This window comes from Haemaphysalis longicornis, unplaced genomic scaffold (assembly GCF_048455015.1).
Source record: "Haemaphysalis longicornis isolate Haplotype H1 unplaced genomic scaffold, Haemaphysalis longicornis Haplotype H1 scaffold_7, whole genome shotgun sequence".
NCBI classification, from domain to species: Eukaryota; Metazoa; Arthropoda; class Arachnida; order Ixodida; family Ixodidae; genus Haemaphysalis; species Haemaphysalis longicornis.
The window spans coordinates 150,369,394-150,385,268 of NW_027526422.1; the positions used below are offsets into that span (position 1 = coordinate 150,369,394).

A 15,875-nucleotide genomic window follows, 5' to 3' on the forward strand; every position below is an offset into this window, starting at 1 on the left:
CAAGTGGAAGACGTGCCTCTGTTACCTGGACGACGTAGTCGTTTTCTCCCCCGATTTCGAGACACATCTGATTCGCCTAGAACAAGTCCTGACTTGCCTTGCGAATGCTGGGCTGCAGCTAAACCTCAAAAAATGCCGCTTCGCCGCACGCAAGCTTACCATCCTGGGTCATGTCGTTTCCAAAGACGGCATCAGCCCCGACGCAACAAAGCTTCGAGCCGTTGCAGAGTTCCCGAAGCCGACCACACTGAAGGCGCTTCGGAGCTTCATTGGCCTCTGTTCGTATTTTCGATGGTTTGTTCGCAACTTCGCGACCATCATTTCGCCTCTTACCAAGCTCCTCGGTAACGACAGCGGCATTTCTGCTTGGTAACCATCCTGCGACGAGGCGTTTGCGACACTGCGTCGTTTGTTGACATCCCCGCCTATATTACGGCATTTCGACCCGTCGGCCCCCACGGAAGTGCACACTGATGCGAGTGGGATTGGCCTCGGTGCCGTGCTCGCTCAGCGGAAATCCGGCTGTGAGGAGTATGTTGTTGCGTACGCAAGTCGGGCACTGACGAAAGCAGAAACAAATTACTCCGTCACAGAGAAGGAATGCTTGGCCATAATATGGGCGCTTGGGAAGTTCCGCCCGTACTTGTATGGCCGCCCATTTGATGTGGTGACCGATCACCACGCGCTTTGTTGGCTCGCCTCCCTGAAGGATCCTTCAGGTCGTCTTGGGCGGTGGGCTCTTCGCCTGCAAGAATATGATATCCGCGTGGTTTACCGTTCCGGCCGTAAGCATTCGGATGCTGACGCACTCTCCCGCTCTCCAATCCCGGCTGACGTGTCTCACCTTGCCACAGCGGACTGTAGCTTGTCGACGCTCAGTGTCACCAACATGACTGCCGAGCAGCGTAAGGACCCATGGATAGCTTCCATCATCGGCGTCCTGTCTGGTCCTTCAGCTACCGGCGCACCCAGAGCACTGCGGCGACAAGCCTCTCACTACCAACTGCGTGAAGAGCTCCTTTATCGTCGGAATTACAACTCGGACGGTCGGAAGTGGCTTTTGGTTATCCCACGCCATCTGCGTGCCGACATCTGCTCCGCCTTTCATGCCGACCCGAGTTGCGCGCACGCTGGCGTCCTCAAAACGTACGAGCGACTACGCCTACGTTACTATTGGAGGGGCATGTATACCTACGTGCGGAAGTACGTGCGCTCATGTCCGGAGTGTCAGCGTCGCAAATCACCGCCTATTCGCTCTACAGCCCCGTTGCAACCACTACCGTGCCCCTCGAAACCCTTTGATCGCGTTGGAATCGATCTGTACGGGCCCCTGCCTTTAACGGCTGCCGGTAACCGGTGGATAATTGTAGCGGTCGACCACCTCACAAGGTACGCCGAAACAGCTGCCTTGCCGGCATCCACGGCTCGTGACGTCGCCAGTTTTCTTTTGCGTCACTTTGTACTTCGTCACGGAGCGCCTCGGGAACTTCTGAGTGATCGTGGCCGCGTTTTCCTATCGGACGTTGTGAAAGCTCTACTCGCCGAATGTTACGTTGTTCACCGCACGAGCTCCTCGTACCACCCGCAAACCAATGGGCTCACAGAGCGCTTCAACCGCACCCTGGGAGATATGCTATCAATGTACGTGTCGTCAGATCACTCCAATTGGGACCTCGTACTTCCGTTCATTACGTATGCATACAACACGGCTACGCAGACAACGACAGGATTCTCTCCGTTTTTCCTACTTTATGGACGCGAGCCGACCTGTACACTGGATACCATTCTGCCTTACAACCCTGACGCCACAGAATTTAAACCGGTTTCGCAACTAGCGCAGCAAGCCGAAGAGTGTCGCCAACTCGCCCGTTCCTTTACAACTGCAGACCAACAGCGCCAGAAGCATCGCCGTGACGATTTCACCACCCCTCCGACATTTGAACCCGGCTCACATGTCTGGCTTTGGGTGCCCTGCCCGACACCGGGTCTCTCCTCTAAACTTGTCGCCAAATATCATGGCCCTTACAAAGTCATCGCCCGCACTTCGCCCGTGAACTACATTGTGGAACCAGTCACCCTCTCCTCTGATCTTCGCCGCCGGGGGCGTGAAACAGTCCACGTTCAACGACTGAAGCCCTACTACGACCCCCTGGTGTCGTCCTCACCCTAAGTCGCCAGGATGGCTCCTTTTCACCGGGGGCGATTGTAGCAAGGATAACGAGCAGCTCTTAACGCCATCAGCGTATCCGGGTATGCGCCACATCAAGAAAGAGTGCCATGCGATCGTGGCCAATCTATGCACGACGGTATGCGCGCACGCTGGTAGCGGTGGAAGAAGAAGTACGGCTGAAGGTGCTTCGCGCGTGTGTTCGGCCATCGTCGGTACGCTTGTACCTGCGCTCGCCTTGCTTCTGCTCCGGCCAATAAACAACGTTCGGTCTACTACCGGAGGGTCAACTATATCCCTTACAATATATATATATTGTCATGGGACACAGCGGACAATGCACCATGGGGTCATAGCACACCATCCACAACGGGGGCGAAGACGACGAAAGGGTGACTGGTGTGCAGCCTGCGGCGCTTTGTCTTCGCCGCTTGTAAATAGTGTAAATAGATTGTTCGCCTTCCTCATCTACCATGGTTCGTCTCATCTCTGTCCTGCTGCCACGTAGCAACAGGTACACACAATATGTGTGTAATTTTTACAAGAAAACCCTAAATGAGCGTGTTGAAATAGTAGGAGCGAATAACTCAAAGTCGGAAGAAGAGAAGTGCTATAACGACGCTTATTTAGTAATTGGCAAGGGTACATACTTAGATCAAATGCTGGCAACAATGAGATCAAAATCAATATCCCTACTCTGGCAATTCCGACCCTTCTCACACAATCTACGAAGGATTGTGAGCCGCCATCACAATCACTCTGAACAGTATCAATGCCACTTCACGTGGTTTAGGTCACGTGTACTGCCTGCTTCTTTGTAAGTGCACCTTTATCATGTTATATTTTCGTACACGTGCGCTAACAAAAGCAATTGCTGATGACGTTTTAGTGGTGGGAATAATGTGGGTTCAACAAATCTGTCTGACGTGTACTGCTTACCGAAGTTGTGATCCCTGCAGTATCGTATAACAGAGACTGAACTGCGGTATACACATTTATTTCATTTGCGCATTCAGTTCTTTGCCATATCAGTATTAAAAAAGCAGCTCAATACTCTAAAGCACGGGAATCGGATTCCAGTAAGAGCGTGTCCCTAGGGTTAAAAATCTTCTTTAGTTGGAGGGCCTCAAAGCAGCGGTCTTTGCAGTCAAAATGTAGCCTCAGCAGTCGGACGCCGTCTTGGTTTTGATATGACGTCTTCGGATAACCCCGTTCTGAGTTGGCGCTGCTTCACCTCGATCTTGAGTGTCAGCTGGCGACGTCATCGGCAACCTTGCGTTAGGCCTTAGCTTTCTGTGTGAACAAAATGGCGGACATTTGGCTTAAGGGGTGAGAACCGCAAGGCTTATTGCTACAGCAAAGAACTCTAACAAAACGTTTTGAGTAAAACCTAAAAATATATGTTGGTAATGCACTGGAATGCACTGCAAGAGAGCATTAAGCGTCTACCTTCAATCAGAAAAAAGAACAAACGTTAAGATGAGGCTTTTATTATTTAGCTGAAAATAACTTCAAGTCGTTTCTCGATAGTGTTAGACGATGGCAATCATCTGCAATTCCCGTAAGGATTATCATTTGTGCAGCCAAATATATTGGTAGGGTACCACACTATACTAGATTTTGAGATTAAAGTTGTACCATCCCTCACGTCCCTTCTGCAGAGAAAATACCATCCCACTCTCGCAAATGTTGCTGTTTTTACTTTATGGCATATTAGGCATTTTTGGTATGCGTACATTTAGTATGGGTGTAATGCCTCCTGATAATTCGTTTAACTTGAAGCTTTGCTTATACTGTGAAAATCTGTCATCTATTTCTCCAGGCGATCATTGCACTACCGAGTGGAACTTTATGTGCATAAAGCAAGTATCTCGTCAAAAAAAGGGTTTGCATACGTGGCAGACACCAAATGATGTCCACGGAACTATTTTTGAATGGTCGGCTGCAAGGGTAATCGTTCCCGGGTAATTGTACTGGAAATGTATGGAGCAAAACAGAAAGTTCAACATTCCTAAAGCAGCAGAAACCATAAGTTCTTGTATGCAGGTGATCTCAATTGGTTTGTTTAACGTAGGTCGGTCGATGACCTCACAGACCTGTTTAGGGTATGCACCTAATGTGAGGTTTAGTATGTGTGAATGGCTTCCTGACTGTGAAAATTCTTTGGGAGAAATGATAATTTACAGTACATAGTGCCCGAAATCCATTGTTACTACCTCAGCTGCCTTGTTGGAGCGTAGGGTGTTGCAGGTTGCTTGAAATCAGGCTGCTTCTAATGTGCATGTGTAGAGCAATGTCGGTCACGTGGGAGAAAAACATGAAACCTGGTGCGTGCTTGTCGGAGGGCAGCTTTCTAACGCGATGGTTATTCCTGGAGCTTGCAGACTAATCTTCCTTGTTAATCTGCAAGTATGTGAGCGCACCATGACTGCAACTGAAGCCGCAGTGTTGCTAATGCAAGATGAGAAAAAATATAAAATTCTAACTTTTAACAAGTGGAGTAAGCTGAAAACCTTGAAACCTTGATATTGTTCAGTCGGAAGCGTAAAAAGAAACATAGAATTTCAGCTAACGTAACACTAACCGCTTACAATAAGTTATCTACAAGATATGGCTGCATTGGCCATGGGACATGTGGGAGAGATTACTGGTAAGGCGTACGTTGTGGCAGTATATAAACAATTTTTCAGAAGAAATGTAAGCTAGCATTGCCGCCTATATAGAGCGCGGCAGTACGCTCACCTTGTAAGTAACTGATGAGCAGTTGTAAGTGTAACAATAGGCTGACACGAAAGACGTTACATATCTAGATAAATCGCTTTAAATAATTTCGCAAGCGCAGTACACGAGCTTTTGTCGTAGGGAACAATCTGATTAACAAAATTCACAAAATGTTGAAAACTGACACAGCAAGATAATCCAAAAAATCTGATTAATATTTACAAGTCTGTGGTAATGTTTGAACCATTATTTTGTGGGCGGTTATTAGTATTCTGTTGCCACTTTTTCGCGTCTGTTCCTCCACACTCACCTGTATACGCTTCATTTTTCTCTGAAATGTAGGCTTCGACGGACGCCCGTCTGGTCGGGAATTATTGTAGAAGACATACCAAAGACGACGCCGACCACAAGAGAATATAAAACAATGGCGTTTCAGCCCACCGAAAGGGAGCCTTGCTGAAGTGTGATGGTACAACACTATCTCTTCTTATATTTAGAAAACGCACGCACACGGGGAGGTACTTAATCTTCGATGCACCCTGCAGCACACAAGAGCTCTGTGGTGTCTTCTCTGATGTAACATGCCCGCAATAACTGCTCCACGGCTGCTGACCATTCAGCTGATGACCAACGTATACGTTGGAACCTGTCTCCGAGCGGTTACCCGGATTCCTTTGCGACTTCGATGGAACAGAAGTTGGGTTGCTCTTCGGCAGCCTCGCAAAGATGTTCAAAACGAAGCAGCATAGCGTACGTGCCTGAAGTAAGTGAGACTTAGACCCGTCTTCTGCGCACGTATCACGTGTGCGTTGCCCACGTTCCTACCGAGAAGCTAGAGAACGCTCTTGTGACAGTCTAAGCAGTTTACAAAAAGAACGATTTCCCGGTGTTGTGTATCAAGTGTCATGCCGAAACCGCGATAGAGTATACATAGTGGAATGCGGAAATTTTCAAAGACAGTTAAAATAACATTGTAATGACGTAAAGAAGGGAAAAAGTGACCGCTCATTCCTTCGCGGAAAATGCACAATCGTCTAATCATGAGATAGACGTGGGCAAGTCATGACAAAAAAAAAACAGCGCAACGGAACTGAACGGAATACAAGAAAGACACAAACAGGGGCGCTCACTAGCTGAATAAATTTTATTGCGCGCAGGCAATATAACAAAATCCAGAAAGAACACAAAAAGACTGGAGTTTCATGGAGTGCAAGACCAGGGCAGTGTACGAGGTGCCTTTGTCCTGCGGGGGCTCGTATATAGCACAAACGGGACTATGTGTGAATGATCGCTTTCGCGAGCACGCTAATGCAATCAAATCGGCTACAGGCAACAACCCCGTCACACATGTTGCTTCATGCGTGAACGAGCCCTCGTCCGAACCCTTGTTTGAGCAATGTCATGCGAGATTTTGAAGCTTCTTCGATGCACGAGCGAGCCGGCGCTTTGCGTCAGCAAACCGTCAGTCGACTTGCTGCCCAAAGAGTCATCATTTCTACGATGTTAATTGTATCTTCTTTTTGTGTTTTTTCTGCCTTTTCTTATATTGCCCGCGCAATAAAATTTATTTAGTTGTTAGTCAGCGCCCGTGTTCGTCTTTTTCTTGCCTTCCGTTCAGTTTGTTTGCGCTGTTTTGTTTTTGCCATGTGTATGAACCAACTAGCTTGTCTTCGCACTCTAGTACAAGGGCAAGGCACGTGTGGCCACCGAGGAATTCACCTTTCTACGGTATTTGGAATCCATAATGATACAGATGACGAAAAGCACTCTGAACAACACAGACGGCAATCTTCCCCTCGCCTACGCAAAGTGTTTAGGTCACGTGCTTCAAGGGGCCATGCAGACAAAATACAAGCTGGTTGGTTCGAATGATTGCGTGTTTTATAGTGCCCAAGCGCTTGTCCGGCAGCAAACGATGTCTTATTCACTGAGAGAATAATCAATATAAAGTAAAATTTTGATTCTCCCGTCAAATCATGTTTTCGTGACGTCTGCCATGAACTCACAAATACGGGTTTTGAAACGAAATTCAAGTGCTCCATTAGGCTCTGCAGCGGATTTCAGAGCGTTGCTTACCGTCAGTCCTCCTAGATAGCGCCACCATACTGTGCCGCGGGTCGTTCTCCGCCCTTGCTTTGTTTTTGACCGTATTTGCACCTGGCTTGTTTTTGCTACGGTAGAAAGTAACCGTTTCGTGAAACATGGGGTATGTGCGACAAACAGTGTCACGTAAGACAACGTCGCTTACGCCAATCGGACAGTGTGGTGAGACAACTCCAAGGTGGCGAACTGCTGTACAGCTAAAATAAGCACTGTGCGTTCAGTGCCAACAGCAGTATCCATCGGTACATGTATGTTTACTTGTACGTTCGTAACTTTTGTTTACCCCACCGTTATAGCTGCCATAAAATGAATATGCATTACATTTAAGGTGACATATCTCGTTCTGCAAGCTCATAAGCCCTAGGTTGCGTTTGCTTGTGCCGGCCGCCGGCAATCGCATGGCTGGGCCTATGACGTCATATGTTTTAGTGTGGAAAATGAGCTATTGTGTCGTATGGCCATTCCCTTTTTTCATAATTATACAGCCTATTTCAGCAAAGTTTGCGTTAAAAATGGTTTCATTATGTTCTTACGAGGCAGTCTTTCCAATGAATCAAACTTGTGTTTTGCTGCATAGCCCCTTTAAGGCTACTTAAAATCTTTGATTTCTTTCTTAGCTTGCACCGTGAAGAAGGCTCCGGTAGTGGGACCGAAGCGTCATTGTTTTATTTTGTCTTTCTTGTCCGCGTCTTCTTTATTATGTCTTCATAATTTTGTTCTCCATAGTGTACTTTGTTGTTGCCTAGAAGCTGATGAAGCCGGTTTTAATCACTGTTTGCGTGTTTTTTCCATCCTATAGCCATTTCGTGGTACTTTTATTTGTAGTGTACGATAAACAAGCTGTAATTGTACGTGCATTAGGAAGTTTCATCTCGAACGTAACAACAAACATTAAGAAGGCAGGTCTTTGAGGTAAATATAAATTTTCCACTGAATATTGACCAACTCGCGCAATATCAAGCAATTATCACTTCCCAGCACTGCTCAGCACCTCAAAGTGGTAGAAAAGTCCTCCAGTTTAACTACGGTACATGTGTAACAAACTCCCAATAAAGAAATATTTTTCTTCTGCAATTACCTGAACTGGTCTTGAAGGAGGTTGTAAAATTGAATGCATCTTCTGTTATCAATATTACTGTGGTCAGATATGGGTCTCCTCGTACAGAATGAGGCTCAAAAATGTTATAAATGAATTATCTTATAATATTTCCTAGCACACTGTATTATCTTTCTTCCACAACCCAAAACGGGAAAATTAGGGATGGAAAAGTCGTGGCTTATTTTCACCTTATTTCTGTAACAGATAACGTAAAGACCATAAAATTTATTCTTGCCATAATGTTATGTATTTGGTTGACGTACTGCTCCACTGTTCTAACTCGAGATATCCACTCTACATCTTTTTACTACTTCCCACTACCCCCACAATCTCTACACCCGGCGTAGTTTAAAAAGCAAATTAACGCAGTAATGCAGGTAGACAAAGACCAATACCAGCTTCATTTATGCGATCAATGCAAATAGCAATTCATTTTTACTGTTTAATCTTCCCGCGGTGAATATCGCAGCACAAAACATTGGTTCAGCACGATCGGCGCTCACTATAGTCAAAGTATGAAATAAACAACTCGCAACGTCAGCGCCTGGTTTCTTATTAATTCCGTAAACAAGGTTATTGAAGGTTAAACGGGAGACAAAAATTCTATGAAAAGGATATGGAATCAAGTTCATACGCAGTTTGTTACCTGCGAACGGGGCGCTTCATCCTCTTTGATAGCAATATCTTCATTTGCACCTTGGCGGACTGGTTCGCGCAAGTCGCTCTCACTCATCTCTGCATCTTGAAAGCCGGAAGCCTGCCAACAGCACATAAACATATGCAATAGTGCGCTGTCAAGCAAAACAAAGTTACTTGTCAGCGTGTAACCCTGCTGATGATGCCTTGTAAAACGGATAATCAACTCAACAAGTTCAGTTAGTTGCGTTAGTCGGGCAACCAATCAGTCGGGCAACAAATCGATCAATGAATTATATTGTCAAATCACTGTACGTTCCTACCACGAGAAATCAGCGCGTGTACTCTGAAGCCTGTGTGCGTGATCTGAGCGGGGAACAGTGTTGTATACCCGCACAATAGCGCCTGCTAGCAGATGTGTTTAGCGGAAGGCTCGTCGAGCAGGAATAATTGTGGAGTCCGACCTGTTGCGTTGAAAAGAACACGCAAGGTCCATTTGCACCCGCTAAATGCCAAACCAGGCTCGCTCCAACGCCTCCAACAAATGTGCATGGCACCACTCCCAAATAATTTGAGGCTTTAGATTTTCCTATAATTTATTTTAAGCTGCATTGTGCATGTGCTTCCACAGAAGTTCAGAAAAATTCTCTCTTGCACAGAGGCTCCAATTTTTAGCAGAACCTCTATTGATAGGCTTCACACCATAGGGAACGTGTGAGGTCATTTTATAGGTCTGGACACCTGGGATTTTCGCTCCAAACTAGGCTGAATCTTGAAACCAGCCACTGATATGGCCGCAAGCAATGTTCACCACTCTGACCATGCAGAAGCTTTGCCACCTAAAACATCAATAGCTATCTGTGCGCTTCAACGTCGCTGCCTTGGCGGTTGTCACTTATGTGGGAACTGGCTTTCTGTGCATACAAAGAACCCACATGCCTGAAGCGTTTGCTATTTCGGGATTGAGATTTTATGTCAAAGTTTCAAATTTTAGCGGGCTAATTATGTCGTGAAGCGTTCCGCACCCAAAGCACCTATTCCTCCAGAGCGCGGTTTTTAAAGCAGCTGCACGAATAACGTCCAGCCTAAGTTTTCAGTGTTCCACTCGCAATATTGTAAGTGATCTGTTGCATGAGCATTGCTGCGGCATTTAGAACATTTCTGCCAAGCCGCGTGCGGCTAATGTCCAGTTAGTAGCGTCTCAGAATTGGTCAGATTAGTACGTGAAGCTGGAGGAGGATTCCACGAACTATTTCCAAGCGTGAGCGGAATAAGTATTAATGTATTACTTTAGCAATAATTAAAACATACATATTATGTTATTTTATTGATATCTCCTGCGAAGTAGTAGTAGACATGGATAACACGCGATGGCTTCCTATAGCCAGAAGCTTCCATAGAAAGTTACACCTTTTTGGACATTTATGGTTTACAGCGTAGATTATAGACGCCCAGGCGGTCGACAATACTCGTGTAGTGGGTGCTCTCTCGTAAAGGCACAGTTATGGTGCAGGTGTTTGTTTGTTTATTTTGAAAGAGGGTATTTTCTGTGGGCTACCTCAAAGCAAAAATTTCTGTCTGTCTCTCTCTCTGTTCCTCGATTCAGCCGCCCGCCTAAACTGAAAAAAAGGATTGATCGAGACGTTATACTGGCAAAGCATTCTCAAACTACCAACTCTTGCTGGAATAATCATAACTGCCAAGATTATTAAGCAGAAGGAAAACCTTGGGCGGATACGAGGCAAAGCGTGAATACATTAGTGAAATTTGCAGTGTTCGTTAGTTAAAAATCAATGGGGGTTGATTTTTGCGGCATATAAAAAATCCGAGTTAAAATAAATATTTTGACCCACAAATACCAAAAGCGCTCGGGGCGGCATTCCAAGAAGTCTAGCAGTAACAAAAGTTTCCGGTAGGTGGCGCGCGAACAGTGGCCCGCGCGCCATCTGACGTTATTTTGACATTATCTGACATTCTGACATTATTTCACATTTTGACATTATCTGACATTATCTGACAATTTTGACATTATTTTTATTTATTTTGTTTGTATTTTTTTGGCGAGGTGATTGTACAGTGGCGTTGTGACTAAGGCCGCTGTGCAACGTCACCCCACTACAAAGGGGAAGCCACTAAGCATCATCATCATTAGCAGCGGTAGAATAGAATTGACTTGAGCAAACCTCCACTTGTTTACCATGGGAGAAGCAAAAAGGGAGATGAAGAGCGTGAGGTGGGTAGTAAATGAAAGAGGGGTATTTAGGTGTTTCGGACGGCAGAATACTAACGTCTTTACACGACAATTGAAGTGGAGTGAGCAGATACACGGCCAATGTTTTCTTCTTTGCGACCTACGGTACGCATCGCAAACAGTGGAAACAAAGGACGCGAGGAGGTTTAGCTCTTCCATCGACGTTTTTTGTGCGCTGCCACAGAGGTGCGTGCACTGCTATGGGCTCCCCGCCTTAAGTTAGGCCTCCAGAAGATCAAGCTGAATGCGACGACCGGCAAAGGCAGAGGAAACAGCGATACGACCAGCGGCCGCGTGCTGCCACAATTGATGAAACGCACTTACACATAGCTCGGCGCAAGCGCCAAGCAACGCAGGACATCTACATCCTTGCTCAAAAGGTTAAGATGAATATACAAGTTTGGCAGTATGTTGTAGCGGTACCGACATGGTCATTTCAGCGAACGCAGAGCGAATGTCACTAAGTGTGTCATAACCCATCAGCAGGCGTAGGGGTGTTGAACCAGATTTGCTCGTTCGCAGGGCCGGGATGCCGCATCCACTTTTTTTAGTCAAAATTTGTTGCCATAAAAAGATCAGTCAACAAAACAAAAACGCAGATTAAAATTTGTGTTCCTTGGACTTTCCCCAAAATTAGTAAACGGGACCGCGCGTAAATAAGCAAGGAACACGCAGGACAGGGGTCGTCTTTGGCTTCGTGACAATATTCACTTGCTACTCCGAACGCCACCACTTCTTGGTGCACCTACCGGTCTTGTGGCATGGTACTCTTGGTTGGACCTTCCGCCAGCAGGGGATGGCATCGCAGAATCGTCTTGCAGTGCAGGTGCTGCGAATCACCAGCAAACATACGTTCATACCGCAACGTAAAGGGCGCGCGGAAATGCCTTCCGTACAACGCAGCGTCACGTGAAAATAGTATGGGGGCTTTGCGCGAACCTGCGCTGAGAAACAGCGCGATCGTATATATGGGTTGTGCTCGCGAGAAAAAGTTAGTGTAACCATCCTGCCTTGTTTCACCAAGCAAAAGGGGCATGTGCTCGTTCCTTTTTGTGCTCCACCAGCCATAAAACAAATTCCCCGCGCTTATCTTGCACGCAAATTTTGGCGGAAGTTTGTGCAGTGGGGGTAAATTGACATTTTTGCGCAAGTTAAAGAAGCGATGTATGCATTCATAAATGAGACTAAAAAATTCCCCCGCATTTCCCCGAGGGGGAGAATGTGAAAGTGCGAATGCACGGTTGTCGGCCCGCTAGCGGCGCTTGCGCTCGGCCCCCGCAGCCCACCGCCTCGCCGCCTTCTCTTCCATCTCTTCCATCGGGTTTGTAGTATCACGTGTACACCACGCAGTTATCAAGCCGCTATAACGCCGCTGAGTCGCCAACGCACGCCGCTGACGACGTAGTTTGAATGCGTTAAAGATATAAGGCGCGTCACTAATACTGATATCAGCGTCGCGTCCGTGGCTTGGTCGGTAGAGCGTCGCGCTGCGGCCGCAAAGTCCTCGGATCGAAACCTGGCGCCGGATGCTGTTTCTTTTTTAAATATAGAGGAGCACTGCAAACGCCGCCGCCGCCGGCGGTGGATGGTTTGGGGTCGCTTATAAAGTGCATTCGCACTTAAAACACCTATCAAATACCTGCGTAGAACAACGGAAATTTTGCTTCCACACGGGAAACACGCTCACGTTTTTACCTGGCGAATTCCAGGGTGCTCTTTTCACTGTGATAACCTAGAACTCTGTTCCGTTGTATATTTTCCTATTCCTTGTTTAAAAATAGTTGTCAGACAAGCATATAGTATTTGTTAGACGTTTTTCATATTTTCTAACTTTGTCATGGTACGCACAAGACTCTATTTTATCAGTTTTTCGCAATTACTGCAAAAGGTTCTGCTACAGTGTTTACCTGGGGACCTTTTTTCGTATTGTATTCACCAGGTCGAAATCAGGACTTGTTATTATTATTATTATTACTATTATTACTTCACCGAGCTTGTTCTTGTTCGTGGTTATTCGTGTATTGTGCTGATACTGCGACTGTAATTATCGTAGAATTTTTCTTTTTCTGCCGTTTTGATCATTAAAAGTTGCCATATTCACTTCATGCGTCCATTTGAAACTGAAAATGTACGCTTCCCGAATCTTGTAAAAACTTTCTTCTTTTCACTCACCCTTCCGTATAGTTACGCTTATTGTTAGATGTCTCTTTGCAATTGACCAGACATTACAGTTTCTATTGATTGTGTAATGTTGCCTAAAATTACACTATGGTATTTTTATTCTTCTTTGAAGTTGTAGTTTCTTCTTATTTTTTGCTCACTCACTGTTCTTTTGCCAGCTGTTGATGCATTTCATTGCTGTCTTATACCTTGTCTGTGCGCCAGCACGACTTGATTGTGTAAAGTCGGTTGGATTGCACTATTTTATTTCTAATCTTCTTTGCCGTTTTTGTAGGTCTTTCTTTCTTTTTTTTTTTGCTCACTGAGTGTTTATTAACAAATTGTTGATGTACTACAGTGCTGCATTTTCCCCTCTGAGTGCTCCAGCACGAAGGCCTCCGCTGCTCCTGGGCACTATAATAAACATTGATTGATTGATTGATTGATTGATTGATTGATTGATTGATTGATTATTATCATTATTACATTCAGGATTGTCAATCAGCAAGACCTGCTCTTTGAACGTCTTGGTCCAGCGCGACATCTTGCCAGGAGCTTTTTTGAATATAGGTAGCAGCAAGTGAGAGCTCAGACATTACGTGACAAAGGGCTGCACAATGAAATACCGTTCTGAATCGAGAAAAGAATTTTGAAATACGAATAATTTTATAACATGTCAAACCTTTATTCACACAACGCCGTTGCTGTTCATTAAATGTTTTTTATAATCCTCTCGTAAGAGTACAGTCGCATAAGCTTGCAGCACATAAGTGTATCATGCGCGTAGCTAGACCTCGTCTTATGTCTCAGAGACGAGTGAGACAAACGATTGGAGTGCATCAAATAAACAAACATCGATTGATTGGTTGTCGGGTTTGACGTGCCGAAGCTACCCCTGGGCTATGTGTCGCTCCATATTGGAGGAGTACGGATACTTTTGGCCACCTCAGTACATTTAACGTGTTCCGAAATCTCGACAAACAGGCGTTTTCGTTTTTCGCCTAAATCAGAAAAGCAACCACCGCGGCCGGGATTGAACCCGAGTCATTGGGCTCAGGACAAACAAAAATGCATGCTTGGTTCTGGCAACAACGTATATTCGCAAGGTGCAGCGTCTACTGGGACACCAAACGCGAAGCCTAGTATGACAATATCAAGCGGCTGCTGTTTCACTTCAGCCATCAGCACTACTGAAACAACAGGGCATATTAACACTTTTAGGAGTGTGTAGCTACGACTCAAGTTAGCATTTTAAAACCCAAATTGAACCAGTGTTCACATAGTAGTAATGAGTGGCTCTGAAAAGCTGCCATTTGGGAAGAGTATCAAGTAGCTTCACGTTTCGGCGTAGGCAACTCGTTTTTGATGGGAACATCTGTGCTCTAAGCAGCGGCAATACAGACGGAACGCTACAGTGTTAGGACAGTGGTTTTGGGAACGATAGGTTGATCATAAAGGTGGCAACAAAACATTGACTGGAGATTCCGATACCCCCTAATGATGCGATATTTGGCCGCAGCAGCAGTGCGCTGAGGCAGCACTCCCTCGTGGGTTCCGTCGACGGCAGCGATGGTGACCCTTAGCATCGGCAGCGCGAAATGCGTCTCAGAAAGGGACCGCGAACTGCGTCTTAACCGAGCGCACACCATAGTCACGCGCACGCCCCCATCACGTTTTCGCCTAACGTCGCGTTTTCGAGCGCTTTGTGCGGAAACAGCAAACTGCCCCCGCGCACCCCCCACTTTCCCCATCGCACATTTTCGGAGAGCGCTGGCTCGCGACGCCACGGCGAACCGCCCTCCTTTCCAAATTTGGCGGCACTCTCCTCCTTTGCTTTCTTTTATTGTTCGCTTTTTCTTTCACTCGTCGGTCTTGCCATCGTTCACTCGGTTACGCCGACAACGCGGCTCAGCCCAGGGATGGGCGCCAAAGAGCTGCGCCCTAAAAAGTATGATCTGAATTCCCCTTTGCGTTATTGGATCTGACCACACACAAGGGCTGTTGGGTTTTACTTCATGTATACGGCGCGTGACCGGCAGTGAAGCTTCACGTTACACGAGTAACCCCGCCGTAATTATTGCCAATCACCACAGTGCGGCATTGAATGCCGTTCCTAAACTTTGGAACAAAAATGCGGTTTTTACGCGCCATAGCTACACCTTGGCTCTAGTCGCGCTGTGATTGACGGCCCGGGAATTGCATAAACACGTTCGAATTCTTTAGTGTGGTCCAAGATCTCGGATTATGGCTGCTTTTTTTTCGCCTGCATCACAAAAAGATCAGCGCAGTGGGGATTTAACCGGCGGCCTCGGCCTCAGCAGCTCGTTGCCCAAGCCACCATGACACCGCAGTAGGTAATTTATTCCTCTGGATTCCTCGATACCAGCATGATGCAGTAATTCTTCGCTCTTTGCCAAGAGCCTTCGGTAAACGGCCCCTCTCAGTCAACTTCAAAGGGCATTCCGTGTGGCGCTAGCCGCATCGCGTCATGGCACAGGGCGGGCCTCGCTGCGCCTCGTAGACATCAAATTGTGCGGATATAAAGTACATGCTTAATTCCCGCGAATAATTATGCGCCTGTTGTAGCAAGTAAATTGACTATTCACGCATATTTTGACCTGGATTGGGAGGCTTGACGTATTGGCAGAATTCGTGCTACTGCACAGTGAGATGGGGCGATTAAATCTATCTTCTCACAGTCAATTTCGCGTGTCTAGAGCTTCAATATAGACTTCGTG

General features: G+C 46.3%; 1 protein-coding gene across 1 annotated transcript in view; it reads right to left on the bottom strand.

The window, feature by feature from the left end:
* Window positions 1–3,236: 3,236 nt before the first annotated feature.
* The window catches only part of LOC144146604 (testis-specific serine/threonine-protein kinase 6-like), a 62,876-nt gene continuing 50,237 nt past the window's right edge, over window positions 3,237–15,875 (bottom strand). Inside the window, exons 8-10 of the mRNA XM_077678541.1 lie at window positions 11,727–11,806; window positions 8,737–8,847; window positions 3,237–3,460 (exon numbers count right to left, since the gene is read on the bottom strand). Coding sequence (XP_077534667.1) covers window positions 3,446–3,460; window positions 8,737–8,847; window positions 11,727–11,806 — 206 coding nt within the window. The 3' untranslated portion in view covers window positions 3,237–3,445. The remainder of the gene's footprint in view (window positions 3,461–8,736; window positions 8,848–11,726; window positions 11,807–15,875) is intronic.